The sequence below is a fragment of the Gobius niger genome (genome assembly GCF_951799975.1).
Source record: "Gobius niger genome assembly, chromosome: 15".
Taxonomy (NCBI): Eukaryota; Metazoa; Chordata; class Actinopteri; order Gobiiformes; family Gobiidae; genus Gobius; species Gobius niger.
Window position 1 is genome coordinate 7,622,678 of NC_136866.1, and position 22,175 is coordinate 7,644,852.

The following is a 22,175-nucleotide window of genomic DNA, read 5'->3' on the forward strand; positions in this document are numbered from 1 at the left end:
GTTTGATTTATTGGATTCATAATGCACTTGGATGTTTTAGCTCTCCATTGTTTGCGTAAAAGTTATTGTTTTTTTTTGTAAAAAAATAAATAAATATTAGGCTGTTGTGGCAGGTTTATGTGAATAATGCATCATTTTGAAAAACGCGAGTTGTTGAGGGGTTTGGCTAAAATTCTCTGTAGCTTTCATCAGAGCAGAAGCTGACAGCCCAATGTTAAATATTGATCTTCAGACTCACCCGTTTCAGCAGCCTTTTTAGTACCCTATTACTCAGATATATCTGAGACTCCATCATCTTTATTTTATACTCTTTTTTTTTACTCCTCTGAAACTTTATTCATGAATTGTTGATGTCTTATTAAGTTGCATATGGTCAATTCTCAGCCTTCAGTGGATTTCACTATCAGTGTCTTAAAATGAATGGATGTGGTTATTAATACATGCTGTGTGAAAAGGCAGTTATGTGAATGTAGCCAAAATGGTGCATCTGCTTGTGTGTATAACATATAGCATAAGGCTGAGCTGGAGAGATGAAAGAGAATAGAGGAGTAGTGGAGAAGGAGGAGGAAGAAGTGTTTTTCACTTGGGGCTACGGCTCAGTGCACTCTGCCGGTCTCTGAAATCTCACTGTAAAATAACTAGTGTTTATCTTCGCGGCCAATTTGGATTGCACGTGTAACAAGCCTACAGTGTCAAAAACTTAGATGACTTTTAGTTCTGCAAAACTTTTAGACGACTAAGACCATTCAGCCACTTCAAACAACATTACTGCTCTCAAAGACATATTGTATTTGAATTACTATCATGACATAAGCAACAGTGGTTCTCAACTGGTAAGGACCATTTTCAGTGGGTCGCAGGCGTTTGCCAAACCCCATTAATGATTCATGATCCATGGCTAAATCAACTGTACTCAGCAAAGAAATATGACATTTTGCTATGAAGTACACACAAAAAAATGGCCAAACTGCAAAATATTAGCTATAATAGGTAGTTTAAATTAATATATTTTTTGGGTTACAATCTTTTATACCACATTAAAGACATGCAAAGGATCAAAGTGACATTATTCTCCAACTCTTGGTGCAAGAGACTTGGTCCTGGTATGGATTGAGACTCTGCAGTCTTTTCTCTAAAGGCAGGACTGAATGGCTGTGAGATGGGTGCGTGGGATCTCCCTCTGTCTGTTCTACCACAGGAATTATGTTATCTTTTATTTATGTACAGTATATATCTTTTATATATATAAAAGAAGCACCAAGAGCCCCCCACACCTGCAGTACAGTGGAGGCGTCACAAGAGGCGCTACAGGTAACAAGGAAGGGACAAACGAGGAGGTATCCGGGCGAGACTCACAGCTAATGCCTACTATTGTTCTGGCTAATGGACGTTCACTGGAGAATAGAACAGATTAACTGCTAAGCTCTTCCCAGAAGATGATGAAAGATTGTTGTGGAGCAGAGGGAGCTGCGCAGGAGGAAGAGTAAGGAGGAGGTGGAGCTGACCAGTGCAGGACACCACGCTCTGAAACCGGGACAAACTCAGGAGGCACTGCACTGTTTCAGAGGATCAGAGGAGCAGGTTTCCTCTGGGTGCTACAGTTTCCCCAACCTCCAAAAGCATGCTGGTCAGGTTGGCCCACAGTGGCAGCAACACCTGAACACTACTTCATTGTACACGTGTACAATGACAGATAAAGCACTTACTTATTTACTTATAGTGGAATGTAAGAAGAAAATGATTATTTCCAGTAAAATGTTACAATTGGTAAAGCAAATACAATAACTTACATGTGCCTTCACTTTACTGGACTGTGTTGATTATAAACTTACTGACTTAACTTGAGTGAAAGTAACTGGTGAGGTTCTACAGTGTAAACCCCTTGGAGCCTGAATTTATTTCCAGTTATATAAAAAATATATTATCAGTGTTTTTAGGTTTAGGTTTATTAAGCATTGACATAGCAGGAAAGAAAAAACCTGAAATGTGTCAATTATAATAGAATAAAAACAGTAATAGGAAAAAAGCAAAAAACATAAATAAAACAGATTTATAAATCAACGTTAAACTTGTGGGATAAAAGATATTTCATGTTTTTTTGTGTTGCTCTTCTTGGCTGCATCTGGTCTTTGGTGCCTCAGCTGGTATCCAATGGAGGGGGTCTGAGTTATGAAGGTGCAGAGGAGAGGAACTGTCCTTTAGAATATTCTGAGGGTCTGCAGTGTGGCCTTGTCCCATGTCTCACTCAGAGATTGGATGTGCTTTTTCTTTCAAGCTGATGCTAGATTCTTGCAGGAAAAGGTATGTCGTAAATTAGCGACACTCAGCGTTAAGGGGTAAAGGGAAGTTAGTGGATAATGAATTGAGCTTAAGGCAGTTCGCTTGAACACTGTCCATCTCAGCAGGTTTATTTCGGCTCACAGTAGAGTGAAGGACAGGAAACACCAGGAGATAGAGGGACCTCAGCTGAGAAAGGTCATCTCCTGGAGCAGGGTTCTTAATCATGGAGCATCCGCAAAGAGAGACACAATGGCAAACTTTAAGGATATTTCTGAACAACAGCTCAAACTATGAAAAAACTAATGTTTTTCTTTACACCCACATACATCTTGTGTTGCACTTTTCTTATTTTCTTTTCAGTAATACTTTTTTGTATTAAGATCCACATTGGAGCAATATTATAATAGCTCACAGTGGCTTGTGTAACGTCCCACATTCATTTTCCTGTTGCTAGATTGAAGCCTTCTGACTGGTGTATGCAATGTACCAATACTTGTTTGTTTTATTTATTTTTTCACATATTTATTTCTTAGTTGACCACTTTGTAACTGAGAGGGGTACAGACAAAAGGGCGCACGTGACGCTAAAAGTTAGGAGCCACTGGTGAGGATATAAGAATATAAAGGATATAAGCAGTCACGCCCCCCGGGGAGGCTCATATCCAAGTCTCTTTATGAGCGGAGCTGTCCCGGCATCAGATCTATGCTCCTTCATCCTTCATCTCTCTCCCCGTGCTTTAGATTCATCTGCCTCTGTTCTGTTGCATCGACCATAGCCCCACAGCGCTCCATTCATCCCCAGCTCTGCCTCACGATCCATCACAACTTTGCTTTGACCTCACTTGTGTGATGAAACTTGATTCTGTTAAGTTCATGTCTATATTTTCCAGAGGATTTGGAGTAATCTCTGAAAATACAAAGTTGATCTGGGCTTTTTTACAATGGTGGAAGCTTATGTGGACACTTGGATCAATTACCCTTTTCCTTAGTGTTTTTGGAGATGCTCTTGTTGGTTATTATTTATTTATTTTACTGAAAGGTGTCTATAAATAAATTACTGAATTACAATATGGTTGGATTAATAATAATGATTCATGGACAAAAATGAGGCACATGACGGAAACTCTTGTACAATGACCCTACACACTTGGACTTTCCCCACAGTCGTGGCGTTAAAACTGATTTTACAATGCACTGCAGAGTTTCCGAAGCCCGTCACATGTTGAATGAGGGAATGTCCCTTTTGTTCTCATTAACACTTCTCGCCGCGCTGCTGGCCTCTCCTGCCTCCTCTGTCCACGGGGGGTGAGCTGTGGCAGCTTGGTCTGGCGCCAGACAGGAAGCAGCTGACCGCGGGGCAGGAAGCGCACAATAAAGGACACAGTGGACCTCGGGCGACAGGGCAGGCGCTGCGGCGTTCAGCTCGGACATCATGTGTGGAAAGATCTGCTGCACCTCTATTGTTTTAAGATTGCCTTATTTGGATGCAGTGACAATAAATCTGACATGCCATCTGTTCTTCTGTGGCAATTGATGAATAACTAAAGTAGAATACAAAGCCATAAACAAATTCAGATTCAGACTTTAGAAAGCAATACACTGTAATGCATCAATCAAATTAATAGTCGAATCTATCATAGCTAAAGTAATATTTATGACGATTTTTCTTTTAATTAACTCCTCACATAGTTACCAACTGTTGTCCCCTTTTCCACTGGCACTTCTTGCCCAGCCCAGTGTCAGGTATACCGAGAGTGTTTCCACTGCCCAGACCAGGATCAACCAGTGTCATCCAGGTACAAGTTTTAGGACCGAGCTCAACCTGGGCCAACTCACTGAACAGATAACATGACAGACTGCTGGCCTCTGATTTGCCTGAGGAGAAAGGACAACCCTCTCTAAAACAGGCATGTCCTTCAAGATTTATTATGGTAAGTGGTAAATTGACTTGCGCTTTTCTACCTTCATTAGGCCCAAAGCGCTTTACAGCAAGGAACCACTCACCCATTCACACTCTTATTCATACACCAAGGTACGCAGATGCTGGAGACACTGTGGGTGAAGTGTCTTGCCCAAGGACACAATGACAGTGTGCTCCTTCAGCAGGTGGGATTCAAACCCCCAACCTTCCTATCATGAGACCCCGCTCTACCACCTGCGCCACCATCACAACATCATACTTCAAATGAAAAAGGTGATTTTACAGATGATAGCATGTAGTTAACTTTCCTAGGTCGTCTTTTAGCTGTTTCTTTCCTCGAGTTTTTTGCCTTGGCACCTAATTTCATAAACCCCATTTAGGCAATATTTGTGTTTTCATCTTGGCTCACATAACGTTATCTGCTGTTGTGTTGTTTCTTCAGTAATGTGTATTCGACCTCGGCGCTGCCCACAACTACCACATTCATTTATAATGGAAATAGTTGACTAGTGAATCCGGGTAAAGCTGCGGCCAAACAGTGCTGGGTTGAAACGTGCTACATGGAAACACAGCATATACAGTGTGTAGCCACAGATTACCTGGGGTTGACTGACAGAAATGTAGCTGTAGCTGTCACTATACCTACTTACCTGCATAGTTATCTTTAGCTGGACATCTCAGACAGACAATGCGGTCTGTTACATGGTCTACATTAAAAAAAAAACCTGTCTATTTAGTTCTATTTATTTTGATATGCTGCTCTTTATTTCTTAACAGCACTGTAATAGGATGGAAATAGGATGGCACTGCAAAGGTAGTAATCAGGCTATCGTTTCAATGTCATGTAAACAGGACATTTACTGATAAATTATTCATACATCCTCATACAGCCCTAACCTTACACATGATAAAAACTGAAAATAACTATAGGAAACATATAGTGTTTTCGAGGTAGTAATATAAGAGATATATATTAAAACAATACAAAAATATGAAAACGGTTAAAATTGTTTTTAAAGTTTGTAAGGTTGATTTTTCATTTGTAACCATGAAATGACAAATCCCTCCCATCAAAAACATGTTAAAAGCCGAGTGTGATGTGCAGCTGGTGTCTGATGCTCCTCGGCTGGATCTGAGATCACACCTCTCTGTGCGTGTTACACTTACAGGGCACTGCGTAAATGTCTCCAGTATGATTCATTCACGCAGCACAGATGGAGCTAAGGGAAATTATTGGCATGCCACTACGGTTGCCACACAGACAAAAGATCGAAACAAAGCTCTCCTGTAAATAGAGTCAGCAAACGTCTGCGCTCCCTCTGGCTCCGCACACTTCCGTATCAAAGAGGCGTCGCTCCCATCGTCCTCTGAAGTCCAGGATTCCCATTGTTCTTGGAAAAACTGGAATTCTGCCACACATACAATGGAACTGACAGGGCTGGGACAGGGCAGGGAGGGATAACCAGTGCCCATAAATGGTCCCAAAGGCACAATGGAGTCCAGATGTCTTATTTTGTATTGTTTGTGCTGTTCCTCCAAACTTTACAAATGTTACCGACAGAAATAGAACAGAGCGAATGTGATGCGGCTGTCTATTTCGGAGAATTTTGTTCGCAAAGCTCACATTTTGTTTTTGATTTCTAACATTCAGAAGCCGACTTTCAGCCTGTCACTGACTTTTCTCAAAGCGCTGGATCTGTTGCTATATTTTCAAAAGATGTTCTTAAAGGCATGTTGTTGGAGATGGTGTATAATGTGCAAAACGTGTATATGAAAATAGAATATAAGTCAGTGGCTCATATTAAGGAACCATGAGGCAGCAAATAAACCTTCACTTCGACCGTCAAACTGGTCCAGGCGGCTGATGATGGAGATGATCAGATCGGGCCGACTGCAACACAACATAAATGATATAAACATAAGAAAACTTAAAATAGTGATCTTTTTGCATGTATTTGGTAATACAAAAAAGCAGCTTGATACTGAAATTGAAAACTTTTTATCTTATTCTGAAATATTCCTGAAACATATTGTCATTCTGTAGTACAGTAACGGAGTCAACATCAAGAAAGTGTTAGATGATACCATTAAAGCAGAGGTCATGGTGCTCGCTATAGGCATTCCTCACTCTAGCAGGATGTAAAAGCAGATAAATACATGTAGGATCAAAAAGACCCTCATGTCAAAAAGGAGGAGCGGAGGTGGGGGCGTGCTGTGAACTTCATAGAAAATGACATAGCTGTTTGACAGGATGTGGGCTGCATCATTAGCAGCTGCCTGTGTGATAATGAATAGTTTGACTTTGATTTCAGTGTTTGTCAAAATTGCATTCTTTGACTTGGTGCTGACGTCTTTTTTGTTGGCAGAAATTTAGTGAATTCTTAAGGTGAATTATTTACTATGGCTGGACATTCGGATACTGTATACACACATGTTGGATTATTGGTAAATTGTAGTAAAGATGCTAATGGAATCACAATTCAAACTTTTCTCACCGAGTTTTTAATATATATTTACATTGAAACCTGGTCCAAACTTAAAGTATTATGCTTTATGCAGATATTTGGCATTGGCAATAATGCAATAATAAAACATATTCATCACTATCTTACAATTTTGCAAAATTGATCTAAAACAGCTGAAACAAAAAATCCAGTACTCTCCTCTTCTTGCACCCCTTTGCTGTGCAGCTGTTTCAATAAAAAAGGGGAAGGTGTGGGGGGGGGGGGGGGGGGGGGGGGATTAAATAAATTGCTCAGTGCGAGTGGCTGCAGTGAAGCTGATAAGCAATGACAGGATTAAGCTTAGCCAGTGATAGCAGGTTGAGGAAAGCATTTCTTGGATACGCCGAACCTCAGGAGCCGCTTTTTGGGGAAAAGGACGAGTTGTTTGGAAGCTGTCGCCATCAGGGATAGGACTAAACTTTTTCATGGCTGAACAAGGACAAAATGTGCAAAAGTAATTGAATTAAGATTAGTGTATTATCTTAGGTACCACTTGAAGCAACCTGTCTCCCTCTGTGGTATCCCATAGTTGGAGAAACATAGGCCAATTGCTTCTAACAAAAGACACCAAGACCATTTCAATACAAGATCACTGGCTGGATTTGAATAGACCACTACAGCCCCCTACACAACCTCTGCTATCCCTTATCATGAAGGCTGCTTTGAAGTGTCCTGCCTGGCAACAGGCCATTACATTATGCTTGAGTGCGTTTGATAGAATCTACTTTATTTGGGTGATTAGAGCGGTGTATATTGTGCCCAGGAGCCAGGAAGTGGGAAATAGCTTCTTAATCTTTTTTTATGTGGTATGAGGTGGTGCTGCTATTAATCCAACTCTCTCTCCACGTCCCTTGTTAATTCTCCTAAAGCCCCGGAAATATGGTAGCTATTGTGGCTATTGCTGCAGTGAATGAATGGTTGCATAGGCTCATTTAAATCCGCTTGAGAAAATCTGTGTATTGTATTATTTCAAATGTACCATTGTGTTTCCAGTGCAGGATACGATCGATAGACAGTCCGAGTTGAAAAGATATGTTAAGATGCCCTTCAGAGTGCGTCCCAGGAGACTCGCAGGTGCAGGTGGGAGCGGACTGTCGGCGGCCAACATACCGCTGAGAGCCCCATCGGCTTATTGCTGTCAATCATGTGGTGGAGGAGACTGTATCACTGAAAAGGTCACATACTGACACAGAGATGATGATGATGAATGTTTTGAATAATCGTTTACAACGGAATGGAAAGTGGACATTGAAAGTGGACACACTTCTTCAAAATGTATCAAGTTGAAGAAAATCAAAGAAATAACGTCTGCAGAAAATAATGTTGATCTGCATAATGCCAATTAAATACACATTCTGTTGCCTAAAGCACAGAATGTTCAAAAGCACTTCCTGTATCATGCGTATGTGAACTCCATAAAGACCTAACTGGCTGTGCCACATTCCTTCTTGGCCTGAGCACCGAGTTTTTCTGCTGCTCCTTCCCGGCCCCATTGAGACGCTCTGGAGGGTGAATCATGTGCTCAGGTATGTCGTAAACACACTCGGAGAAGGTCTACACTTCTGATGATGTAGCACTTTCTTGTCAGCTGCTGCAGACATTGGAACAGCCCAAGTTAATGGAGAGGAAAAACATCATCCGTACACCTGCAGCAAGGAGACATGCACTCCTATTTTGAGTGCAGACATTATTATAACGTACTGTACTTGTTAAAGATACACTGGTGACTGCTTTGATGAGGCAACTCCTGATGAAAAGGGTGCAGCCAAAACGAGAAAAACATTCTATGTAAATTAAACAAAGCTGAATTATAAAGCAGTTTCTAAAACAGGTATTCAAAGTAATGGTCACTGTTAAGTGCACTAAAGTGATTTGCTGATTAGAATTGGGCATGTAAGGTTGCATTCTCAATAATCTTGAATTTGATGCCATAATCTCAGATGGTGATCATGAATCTAAAATGAACATATGAGGACTGTTGTCACACCAATTTAAGAAAGAAAGAAAGAAAGTTTTTTTTAATCTTTTGAATGGTCAAAAGTCCTCAAAATGGCACCAGGACAATGTCATGAGACAGAAACCCATCCATATAACCCTTATGTGTCAAACACAAGGCCCATGATTTAATCCGGCCCCCTCCTGTATGTAAAAAAAAAGTAAGTTCCAGCCACTAGGGGGCAACTTAAATTAAAACAAGGAAACAATTCCACACGTGTCCAGCAGAGGGCAGGATTTAAGGAGGATAGGATTTAAACAATACATTATAGCCACGTGGTAAATGGTCAGTCTGGCTTTTGACCAAATCAGCACTATTTTAAAATCACAGCTCATTATTATTTATTTCTTGGGGAAAAAATGTTCTCTATAGTATTTTACTGTTTACAGCTCTATAGTATTTTACTATAGAGTATTTTACTGTTGAATTTCGGCCCACGACCAAAATGAGTTCGACATCCCTGAATTATAGCTCAACAGGCGATTCACTGCTTTTAAACAAATTCATGTAACAGAGAACACCTGCCACACCAATCATAAAAGAGGTCACAAACTTCCGCATTTTGTCTTGTAAAAGGCAAATTCTACCATAGAATTCTGACCTGTCCTCCATCTCTGTTAAAATAACGCATATAGGGTCATTTTAGGCATAGAGTTGTCACATATCCAAGCAAATTCATGAGTTGTTAAATATTCTCGAATAAGTTAGAGCGTTTGAACAGAGTCATCATGTTCGTGTAAAAATGACTAACCATGACTCTTCTGCCATACATGCATTGGTTTAACAACTTTGTTTTGTCTTTTAGCATGGAAGATATGGCCTGCATGTCGCTCATCTGAAACATTTACTGAGCTACACTACATAAGGCATCAATTACTGCGTGAATTCTTTATCATCCTGTCATGTGGGACAGGCCTCACCTGACTTCATGAGATTTGCTTCACATACCGTACATTCCCTATCTGTATACAAAGGAAAGTATGGTCTTTGTATTCAAGTTGCAGAAAATTCCAAACACATAAACCTTTCACTTCGTGCACATGCTCAAAATGCATAGGAGATTTGAATAGTACATGTAGTAATAATACATGAGTGCATAACTGCCAATGAGGGATTGTTTCTCGCAGTATCATCTAATATTGAGCACCCACCCATCACTATGCATGTCAGACACAGCCATCTCATGCAACAGTATCGCTTATCAGCATTCCTTCTGCAACTCATGTCCCAGTTATGTATTACTACCTGTCTTATTGCAACACTTGCTTTAAAGGTATGTAAGATCAGTGTTCTTTAAAAAAAATTTCAAATCTGATATTGATTTCACTGATATGAATTGTACTGTTTATTGATTCACAAATACACAAAAGCATAATGTAAAAGTTTATGTTTACATTGTTCCAATCAGAAAGCAGAAGGGTTGCCGGATCCAATGGTTAAAACCAATTTGGAAATGAACTTAAAAAGAAAAATGTCTCTTACTTCTACAACCTCAGCTTTGGTCCCCAATGAAGACATATTTAGTACTTGTGCAGACCTCAAAGTTGAAGCTCAGTGGATAACGATTCTTAGCTTTCAAATGGATGATGGAGAGACTTGTGCATGAGTCCTCTTGTGCAGCTTAAGTGAACCACCATCTCTAACTTTGTAAAGTGGCTTAAACTTACAATTTGGTTAGTTCTGTGTTTTTAACTTTAGGCGACATGTTTGCCAGCTTTGACTGTGGAAAAAAGAGACAGTGGCAGTGACCTCAGGTGTGATTCAGGCCTTGCCATGGGACTCCCCGGGGAATGAGAGCACTGTCAGCCTGCTGCTGCGGGAGCTTTGAGGTCGGCTGTTCAAAATGCTAACACCAGCCTGTGGTGTGTCAGTCACACTCTGCATTGAGTCAGGCGTTTTCTTTGAGCTTCTGAGGCTTATGCTCCATCTTCAGAAGTTGCTGTGTTATCTATTCCTACAGATGTTATTGTATGTCAGCAGTTCAGTATGTTCCTGCAAGGGGCACAGCGATATGGAACTTTGGGTACAGGTTGGTCCATGTGTTCAGCGCTAATGTCTAAGGGTGTATTATGGCGTAGAGGTGTTTAAAGAACTCAGACCTTTCGTGTCTCATCCAAGAGGCTTCTTCACACTCATATGTTTAATCTTGATAATTAAATGGATGTTTCAGGATTTTTGACATAGGGCCTCATTTCCTAGTTATCCAGAGTGTTGTTGATTTCTGGAGATATTTGCATATGTTTTTAACTCATGCAGTCCTTATATTTGAGGAGTTTAGTGGTGCTAGGCGAGTGCTAGGCTAGCGCATGCCTATGGTAACTAGTAGCCTGCATTAAAAACCTCTTCAAAGTCATCGGGTCGTCCTCCAAACGTTGCCATATCTGATTTGAAGAAAGCTCCTTTGTGAATTCCACATGTAGTAATGCCGGCCGCAGGTAAATAAACTTCTGTAGATCCGGTAACCTAGCAGATCACTCCGCCGCTGCGAAGAAGCTTACAACCAGGAAGCTGATGCTGCTCAAATATAAGTTCTTTTATATGCAAAATGGTTATATTGAAAAAAATATTCAGTCCACACAGACATTTATATCGGTAGTCTGGTGTTATAAGTGATTTGCCTCGGGTGCACTGTGCTTGGGTCAGACTGTTTTTAATGCAGACTACTAGTTACCATAGACACGCGCTAGCCTAGCACTAGCCTAGCACCACTATACTCTTCAAATACAAGGACTGCATAGACAAAATCTCCAGAAATCAACAACACTCTGGATAACAAGTAAAATGAGGTCCTATGTCAAAAATCCTGAAATATCCCTTTAAAGGAATAGGCCACCGTTTTTACATACTAAGATATGTTCTTACCTCACTTTAGACGTGTTAATATATCCCCGTCTGGTCTTTGTCCGTGCGCTCTGCCAGGCAAACGGAGCACATACGCAGCCTCTCCCACATGTCACATAGCTCCGAAAAAGCTCACGATAGAAGCTACCAAGCTCTTCCACGTGTTCCCTATTTAAATAAAGTTACGTGAAGTGTTTTCATGCGAAGTATATTTACCCAGAAATGTAGCATGTCGATTTTATAAGCAAATAAAAAGGGGGACTATATTGTGAGGCGTAATGATACGAGGAGTAAAACGTCCGCGCAGTAACTCCTAAAGGTTATTGACGGAAGTGAGCGGGGGAAGTCTTTAGGAGTTACTACGCGGACGCTGTGCTCCTCGTATCATTACGCCTCACAATATAGTCCCCCTTTTTATTTGCTTATAAAATCGACATGCTACATTTCTGGGTAAATATACTTCGCATGAAAACACTTCACGTAACTTTATTTAAATAGGGAACACGTGGAAGAGCTTGGTAGCTTCTATCGTGAGCTTTTTCGGAGCTATGTGACATGTGGGAGAGGCTGCGTATGTGCTCCGTTTGCCTGGCAGAGCGCACGGACAAAGACCAGACGGGGATATATTAACACGTCTAAAGTGAGGTAAGAACATATCTTAGTATGTAAAAACGGTGGCCTATTCCTTTAAGTTGGGTTTAAACTCCACCATAGGACCTTCCTCTTTATGTTTACCCTAAGACAGCCTCACTTATTAGTCTTTTCGACCTGTACATTTTTTCTGTAAACCATACTTACTTAGAGTTAATTATTTAGATGCAACCAGCACTAAACATAACTAGTAACAACATAAAAAAAAAACGCTGAGTTGGAGCAGAACTCATACCAATCTGTCAGTCGGGGGAACTTGCTCAATCACCTGTTCCACTGTGTTGATCTTTTGGTCAGATTAGCAAATTTAAAAATGTTTCCCGGCGGTCTACAAAAGTCTCTAAGTGAGGAAAAAATAAATGTATTGTGGCCCACGTGTTTTCTCAACAGCAGAACTTACAACAGCCTTTAATTAGAAGCGTGACGCCTGTTATGTAGAAATGTGTTTTTGGAAACTAAGCCCTTCCTGGCTTTGACTTCTCTTGTTTTAGCTGAGTGCGCTCGGCGATGAGACTACCACTGAGCTGCTGTGTAATTGGTTTTCTCCACTCTCCCCCCCTGTCTTCTGCAGTGTTGCCGGTCCCACTGGGAGACAATGGCTTTGCTCCCTCTTCCACCCACTCACCCACCAACAGCTCAATCCAACAGGCGGCACATGTACACAGGGCCCTGGCAAACAAGCAAATCCCTCCATAAGGATGTGTGCGCATTTCCCAACAGACCACTTTTTTGTAAACTCCACCACCGACTCCCGCACATCCTCTCTCTCTCTGCAGCGGCTTCAAACGCACGTGGCTAGATGTGTGCCGCTCATTAGGAGATGATAGATTCAGCAGGCTTGACTTTGGGTCCTGGGAACACTTTGAGGTAAAATGATTAATAAGTAAGAATGACAGGCAGCTGCAAAAAAAACTCTTCAAATGGTACTTAGCGTGTTTACCAACCTGTCAGTGAGTTCATTTGCTTATGATGTACTGTCACAGAAATATATTAGGAAAAAGTGAGAGTAGCAGTTTTCTGAACATAGCCATCCACAAGGGTCCAGGCGCAAGGATGCTGATGTCTTAATGGTTTACTGTGGCAAGTTTAAAGCGAGGGTTCAGGGAAAGACCAAGCAAGTTTTTTTTAAGTTGTTGGCGTCAATAAACTGATAAACTGAAAGTACATGGCCATGTGTCTGCCTCTATCGTCATTCAAAGTGTTTCACATCAAGGATCCAGATACAAACTAGAGGAAAGGTAAGTTAAGTGTCGTCTCATGATCAGAAGGTCGTGGGTTTGGATGTCCTTGGGAAAGACACTTCACCCACCTTGCCTCCAGTGTCTGCGTACATTGGTGTGTGAATGAAAGAGTGAATGGGTGAGTGGATCCTTGCTGTAAAGCGCTTTGATTGTCTAATATAGGTGAAAAAGTGCTATATAAGTTGAGACCATTTACCATTTGCCATTCTACCTTGCCAAGGGATATAATACAGTATGTGCTGGCGGGAGCTGAGGCTGAACTGCCGACTTTTGGATCAGTGCGCGGATGCTCTCCCATTTGAGCTACTGCCACCCATAAGATTATGGCCATTTTCCTATTACTGGATGTGATGATGTTGGAATCTTAGAACAGCTACTACAGCTTGTTATTTGGGCTAATCCACATTCCCCCAGTGCACCTTCATATACTTTGTGTCTCTGGTTCATGACAAATGTGTTTCTAGTACATCACCTTTCTAGAATACTTCTAACAGGCTCCATAATAATAATAATAATTGCATGTCAATCCTTAACTAATTGGACTGTGCTCATACAGTCTTTAGGCTCATTCCATCTTAAATTCATATATTCCATACATTCAAATTCTTGCCAACTCGCAAACCCACACTGTTAAACTCGAAATGCAGCTCTTGCAGGAACATGTGCAAAGTCTATTTTGAGCCTCAGAGACAACTTCCAAAAGAGAAGCACTTTTCCCCATATGTGCTCTTTGCTGCAGCGTCTGGGAGCGAGGCAGGGGCATGGTTAATTAATGAATGTGACTCAAGTCAAAAGTGGCTTCTGTTTTGTGTCAAAGATGCTCATAAGATAAAAGAAACAGGTGCAAATGTTCCCTAAAACTGCCTGAGAGCAGAACGTGTTAAAAATGTATTTGGAACTGTCAGGTGCAAACAGTGGGAATGGTTCAGGGCAGTGTTCCCTCTAATGAGCTCACCTCCGGGTGCCATGGAACAGCCTGGTCCTGGGAACGACTGACACAGCAGACATCGTGACGTGGGGGAGCCAGGGACCATCATTTGGGGAACTGTCAGACCAGACACGATTTTTTCCTTGTGAAGAGAAAGAAAAATGTCATGATGTCATATTTCAAATTTACATCTAGTAGTCAATCGTGTAAGGAAATCGTAAATATAACCTGAATTTTCCACAAGGCCATTACACAATATTGAAAACATCATGTACATTTCAAAGAGCAAATGAATGATGAGTCACACTGTGCCAACTAATGGCAGCCTGCGCAGATACCCTGGGTATTTTTTCTGAATGTGACGCCTATTTTTTCCATTGAACACTGCTAATGTTTACATACGTACGTAACTCCTAACCCCTCGGTGCAAACAAAGGAAAAAGTAAAACAAAATTTAAAGACATACGCATGTACACTTGTCTTTTTTTCAGAGTTCAGTGTCCTTATGGGGCTGGGGAGGGAGTTCAGCTTCCTGACAGCATAATGGCCAAGAACTTGGTGCTGGTCGCCCTCTCCACAGCAGCGTTCTGGATGTGCACTTTTCAAAACAATCTAACAACAATAAAAAGATATCTGTATTTAAGCAGTTTTCTGATAAACCCGTATTTCAAATGTTATAGGCATGAAAAGAACGTATGACATAAGCACAATTTACATGTTTTTTGATTCAGGCACTTTCCATCATGAATCACAATATTTCCATCTGCGGCACACTGACCTCTGGCATACCATTACATAAGACATCCTCATGACACAACTGATTATAATGCATTTAGCTATACCCACACAGTGAAATGTATTCTATTGTTGAAGGAAGAATGAACTCAAACAATTTGAGACTATGTCTCCGAGCTGGCCTGGTGTCGCCTCGGGGTCCCCCCAGAACAGCTGGAGGAGGTGTGTGAGGATCGGGAAGTTTGGGCATCTCTGCTGAGACTGCTGCCCCCGCGACCCGGCCCCGGATAAAGCGGAAGAAAAAATGGATGGATGGATGGATAAATTATAAGAAGGTCGTTCCGTGCTACAGACCAGCTCTTCTTTTGCAAGACCCAAAATCCCGGTGGACCTCATTATCACTGACCAGAAAGCAAGTTTACCATCCACACTTGCTTCTCTTGGCACTCTTCAATGTGTTTCAAGTATCATAACAAATAAAAACAGCCCAGTTTACATATAAACAGCCCTATAGCCTTAGAAGCTCTCAGGTCTTGTTAGCCCACATGAAGCTTTCTTTGAGAAAAGTCCATAAATTATTGACTAGTATTTTGCCAATTCCCAGAACTAGTTAATCAGGCATATTCATTATGTATGCCGTACATCTCAAAAGGAAGAAGTCATTTTCTGGAGGAAAATTTAAATTTCCCCTTTAAAAAGAAAGGGTTGCTCTTATGTAAGCTAGTACTTCCTGTACAAAATCGGACCCTAGAGCCATTTCTAAAAGAAGACATTTTCACTCTGCTTTGGGATTTTATGCCACTGCCACTGAGCTGGTAACTGGAGTCGAAGTTACTCTTGCGTTTTGTGCAGGGGATTTAGAAAGGCAAAAAAAATAAGCTGGAAATGGCCTCGGAATTGTTTGATACGCTGTGTTTCAGAAGGCGACATGTAAGGGGTGTTCATTGCACCTGCATGATCGTAAGTGCTGCTTCCAATAGAACAATACTGTATGCATTGATTGCTAAGTTGTTGCCTGTGGCGCAAAGCTGTTTACACCAATCATTGTACTTTGCCTCAGAGCGAGTGCTAATCGCTCCTCTGACTCTGATTATTACAGCCAATATTGCGTCGTCATTGTTCTTCCCAAAAGGAGAATTGCATCTTCCTCAGTCTGAAGCACCAGCAATGAAGCCCATAATGGGAGAGGTTTTAATCGTCAATGGTGGCCTCGCATACCCAGCACAGACATATACACAACATGATAAACAAAAAGATGAATTGAAATTTGAGTAGCCAGCAAAGGCTGCCATATTTGTGTGGAAAAACACCATATTTGACAGGTTAGATGTTGGTTTTAGGCTTGCAAAGGAAGCGTAATTCTAATATCTCATTATTGGGATATTACCAAGTGCTGCTAGGGAGTGATCAGACATGAATGGACACTTTGTTATCTTGCAGGTTGAATGTTAAAACTTCATACTGCATGTCTGACTCAAATCCTCTCTGGCTATAGCTATTTGATGCAAGTATCATTTCTAACTTCTACCTTTGAGCAGAATGACTTTTTAAAAACCTTTGCTACTTTTGAACTCATCTTTTCCCCCCATTTTCTTACATTTATTTCCAGTTCTGGTGTATACACACCATAGCATTTGCAGCAAGTACCCATGGACAGCAGCTACAGTGAGCAGAAGGTCATTGGAATCAATGAGGTGAACTGGAAGTGAAGTAACACACAGGTAATTTCTCAGATAAGTAAAAGACCACTGCAGCTGCTAGTAAAAGCACAAATACAATTTAACCATGATTTAATTATTTGATCTGTCCGAGCTGTGGGCTTCAATGTTGTCAGGAAAATAATAAGCAATTTAAACAAAAGATTCTGAATGGTCAAAAATTGCCTTCATACCAAGAACAAGTTACAAGAACCTGTGATGCCACTGGCTGTCCCTGATGACACACTGACTCCATTAGGTGCCCACATCTTTTTCTTGTGTAGGGTTTTTGAGCATCCATGTCCAGCGCAAATCTCTCCGGGACAGAGAAAAGGGGAGGAGCCTACATCCGACTGCAGCAGTGCGAGAGGAGAGGGGGGAGGGGCTTGGAGCCAGTGACGGACAGTTCGGATGAGAGAGAGGGATGGGGAGGGGCGGGGCGTCGCATCTGTTCACTGCAGAGGCTTTCATTGATAAAACAGAGTTGCTGCTGCTGTGATCACCGCCACAGCGTCATGCTAAAACTCTCTCTTTCCCCTGTTTGTTTACAAGCTGAAAGTCACGTCCTGATATTCCATCGCTAGCACCGCACTCTGGAGTGATCCAGCTTTAAGGCAGAGATCGGCGCCTCTCTGCGCACTGCTCTTATGGGACAGCATCACAGCAGAAGCATTCGTCCTGACTGAAATCTGGGACACCTGTAACTAAAGGGACTTCTTATTACGGCATTGCCTGTTCAGAAGAGGCTACAGCAGGACGAGCCAGGCAGCATCACCAGCACAAAGATACAAAAGGTAGGAGGAATGCATGAAATGTGATTTAAACACAACACAGAGTAAGTGTGAAGGCAAAAAGGTTGAAAGAGGCACTTGCCTCTGCTTCCCCATGGCGTCCCATGATGCAGTGTGACACGGTAAGCTGTAAACAGAGGGGGTTTTGCTCATCGCAGCAACAGGAGAGGGGAACCAACCACATTAAAGCTCCATTCCCAATGTGCATGTTGTGCCATCTCATCGTTTTACAGTGCAAGGAGTACATGGAATGTTCCCAAAAAAGATAACAAAAAGACAGTACTCCGACTAGGGATTTTGAGGGATATCAATGTAAAAGTGGCACCATGAACATCAAAAATTAGAACTTTGATGAAGCTGGGGGTTTAGACAAAATAACTTGATTATTTTCTTTACCAATTGTACCTGGGAGTGAAAATACTTGATGATTATTGATGATTATTTAATAGTGAAAGAATATCTGACTATGTATAATAGAAACATTGTGTAAAAAGTCTGAATAACAATCCAATTTGAGCTCAATCTGGTTTGAATTCTCATAATCCAGCATATGGAGTTGCTGTCATAATCATGATCACAGTCACCCCCTCACATTTTGGTCCATCTGCCTCTTCCACCTCCTCTCCCTCTCTCTCTCTCTCTCCTCAAACATAAGCATCCCTGTATCCTCCCTCGCCTGTCCCGCTCTCATCCTCTCCTGAAGAACTCAAACAAGCTCCGCTCCTGATGCCCTTGCGCTTTCTTTCTCCACTCTGCCTCTCTCCAGCTCGCCGTCCGTCACCCTGGGATCTACGGAGACTAGCGGAGCGTCGGTGTCAGCCATGAAGCTGATGAACGGGGTAGGAGGAGGCAGCGCGGGAGGCTCGGGAGGGGGGGAGAAGACTGCTTTCTCCTTCAAGAAGTGCTCGGCTTTTCAGTTCGTCAAGAGGAAGGTGAGTTCAAACAAGGATGATCACATTTATTTGATGTTGGGGTTTTGACAGCGCCTGCCCATAAACATGACACAGAGAGTGAGTGGAGTGCCAAAGATGATGTCACTGGACTGTAAGCCTCTCTAAGCCTCAGTGTTATTGGTCTGTGTGTGCTGTGGAGTTTAATGTCCCATAGGAAATGAAGCCTACAAGTTATAATCAATATCATCATGAGTTATTGTATCTGCTGCTGTGCAGTCTCAAGGCTAATTTGCTTGGCGCTGTTTAACTGCATGAAACAAGATGTAGAATCACCTATAAGCTATCATACTTTGCCTTGTAAAGTTAAGCCACTATAAGTAATGAATTGACTGACTTAGCACTTCACTTTCCAGATTCCTTTTAAGCTCGGCTCCATTGACTTGGTCATAAATCATTTAAGTGTGAGATGGAGACTGGATTCATGTGTATTTGATGCCTGCGAAGATGAAATAAAAGTATCCAGCATTAGTGAGAGCACCTTTGAAGTGTGTAACATGTTCAAAGAGTGGTAAGACAGTGAAAGTAATATAGCAATTCTGGTAGATGCCAACCCAACTGCAATTTGTCTATTTCTGTCTCAACCCAATAGTATACACATTGCCCTATTGAAATCATGTGAGAATTTGAATTTTGTGTCTGTCCCATACCAACATTTTGGAGATGTACATGAGTGGGAGAGAGTGGATTTTGTTGTCGCAACCTTTAACTATACATATCATTAAGCAATGGCCTCTGAATCCCTCAATTGGAGATTTATTTCATTGTTATGCCAAATATGCAAAACTCAAAACTCACTCATTCAGTTTAGTGAGCAATGGAGGGAAGGATCTAAACAACATTTGCAACTCAGGCGAGATTTCTAAACCAGCAAATGGTGAAAACTGTTGCACTATCGACATCATGTTTGCATCTTTTTTATTCTCCCCGTGTAGACTGCACGTAAACACCGAATCGCCTAAAATATTGCCTCAAGTCTGTGTTCCAAGATCAAAGGGAAAACAGAAAAGTGGGCGACAGGAAGGAAACTAGTCCCATTACGAGCTGCCAGCTGTAGAGGAGTGCCAGATTAATGCATTTATTTAATAACGATGGAAATGTGGCTGAGCATTAGTTTCCCATTAGGCAGCAGAGTAATGAAATAAAGGTGGTTATTCATAAACACGAGTTATACATGTTGTGTTGGGAGGGTTGACATTGATGTTTTTTTTAGGGAAGACAAGGAGGTTAACATGGTTTTGTGACTGACTGAAATGTTTTATTATTATTCTATTTTTTATGTTGTTCACATCATTTGAGTGTGTGCAAAATGAGCAGCAGGGTCATTTACACATTTTCACTCACGCAGCATCATCTCATTTACATATCAGATTTGTGGTCCTAAAACTGCGATACAGGCCATTTCAAAGGGCAAATTAGGTGCGACATATCTACAAAAGCTATTTTCCAGCTTGACTCTTTAGCACCTGTCTTGATAAATGACCCCCTTGACTTAAGCATGAAACCAATAATCGGAAGTGGCTGCAGAGACTATACCATTATTTGGCTTTTAGGCTGGTGTTGATGTCAAGGCTTTGGTCATCTGGTGGAGTCAGACTGAACCCATTTCCAAAGCGAGTGTGGGGTGTCTCAGATGGGCAGCAGTACGGAGAGGAGCACTGGTGATGACGGTGGTGAATATGGCAGATTGCGTTGCGTTTACACCCACTCCAAAACACACAGGCCCTCCCACAGGGACAGGCTGCTGCTCTCACTGTCTCACATGGGGGTTTCATCACACCCACATGGTATATGTGCACTCAGGGGTAGAAAGTATTACTCAAGTAGTCAACTTTCTTTACAAGGGTTCTATTGAAGATTTTGAGGAGGAACATAAACTTTCAAACGAGCTTTCCTGTAGTTTGTCCAATTGAGACAGGCTACAAATTCACCTAGAAGACCTCTTGGTTGACACATAGAAGATAAAGGAAAATGATTTAAATTTGATGATTCTATAATGGTTTGAAGCGTCTGTAGGAAACAAACCACTGAATATGTATACTTACACTTACAGTAACTGTGCTATTACACATATATTTCCACTCTCATTAAGCGTCCAGTCATTCACATATTGTTTTGACACACGCTCTTGCCTCATAGGCACAGATAGTGACATTAGCATACACAGTGCTTAAACAGCAGAAAGCAGACTGCACATCGACACCACAGACCTGTCTTAATGGGGAGCCTCTATGCATCAGCACACAGCCCCAAATTACAATGAATGCTGCTGCTGGTCAGTTTATTTGTCTCCCTGTTTGTTTCTCATTCTCTCTAGTCTAATCACATAATGAGAGAGTCAACACAGAGCAGACAGAAGAGGAGGTGAATATAAAATCAATGAATGTGAGCGAGTGGGCCAGTGAAAACTTAATGTGTGTCTTGTGGTTAGAATTACACTTGGAATCCTCAGGTGGCTATAGAACAACAAATATGCTAACAGTGGTTATCAAATGTTATACAAGTCAGATTCATAAACTCATGTGGGTCATTATCCACAATGGAGTTGGTCTAAAGAAAACCAGTGTGTGTTTGATTGTTCCAACCCAACAAGTCCAAACTTCAGCTCTAATTGTAAAAAAAGAACCAAAACAAAAAACATGCCCCAACTTGCTATTCAGAAATGTTATTCATTGTGTGACGTATCGATTTGTTTGCTGAAGGCTGTCAGGATTGGAGAATATGTCCAGCTAAAAGCCACACATTTGCACATGTCCCTGATCACTGGTTACATCATCAGTCATAGCAAGTCAGTTTAATCCAAGGATTTATGCCAAAGCCTCTCAAACTGCCAGTCTTTCTTGCGTGATCCTTCCGTGACTCATGTGTCGTAGCATTCCCAGTCCAGCCTTCAGTGTCGGCGTTGCTTGTTTTTGTGGTTGGAGACTGTTTTCCTGACATGCTTTGACTTGCCGTCTGGCCTCTCCTCTCTCTCCCTCTGAATGAGCCTGGTGATGGTAGCAGCTGCCTGGGCCCTCGGTCAGACGGGCCGCTGCCCCGCCGACTGTGTTTACTGACCATTCACCTCACGCAGCGGGACGGGGACGGCATAAGGCTTTTCCTTATGGCTCTCATTTTCCATAGGCCGCACTGTGCCGTTGGACAGTGGACAGAGTTAGTAGCTATTGTTTGTTTTGTTCAGATTCAGATTATTTTGTTGCTGTCTACTTCTATGTCTTACAGGGCTGTATATAGTTGGTGTGGTATAGTAAAACCTGTGCCAGATTAAACATACAGGGGATCACTCACCAAGTGTTTGCACTAGAAAAGCTGATTACTTTTAAAGGGGCTAGATGCAAATTAGCCATTTTATACTCACTACTGCCACCTCAGGTCATACGTGTAACTGCAGCTTCTATATTAAGCCCCTTTCATGAGGCAATTCGGACCCAAAGTAACACCTTTTGAGTGACAGTGCAGGATTTTAGAGGCAGTTGTGGTGAATAGGTCTGAGCTCAGGACATTGCTGGAACATGTAGGGGAGGAAAATACATAATTTTAAGATTTTTCAACTCCATATAGTCCCTTTAAGTTCTGTTCCTAAAGCCATTGTGCGCAAAGCCTTACTCTCAAAATGATTTGCAACACACCTTAATGTATTA

At 41.7% G+C, this 22,175-nt stretch overlaps 1 protein-coding gene across 1 annotated transcript in view; it reads left to right on the forward strand.

The window, feature by feature from the left end:
* Window positions 1–17,264: 17,264 nt before the first annotated feature.
* sgk1 (serum/glucocorticoid regulated kinase 1) overlaps window positions 17,265–22,175 on the forward strand; it is a 34,487-nt gene continuing 29,576 nt past the window's right edge. The window contains exons 1-2 of the mRNA XM_079572121.1: window positions 17,265–17,587; window positions 18,351–18,516. Coding sequence (XP_079428247.1) covers window positions 18,406–18,516 — 111 coding nt within the window. The 5' untranslated portion in view covers window positions 17,265–17,587; window positions 18,351–18,405. The remainder of the gene's footprint in view (window positions 17,588–18,350; window positions 18,517–22,175) is intronic.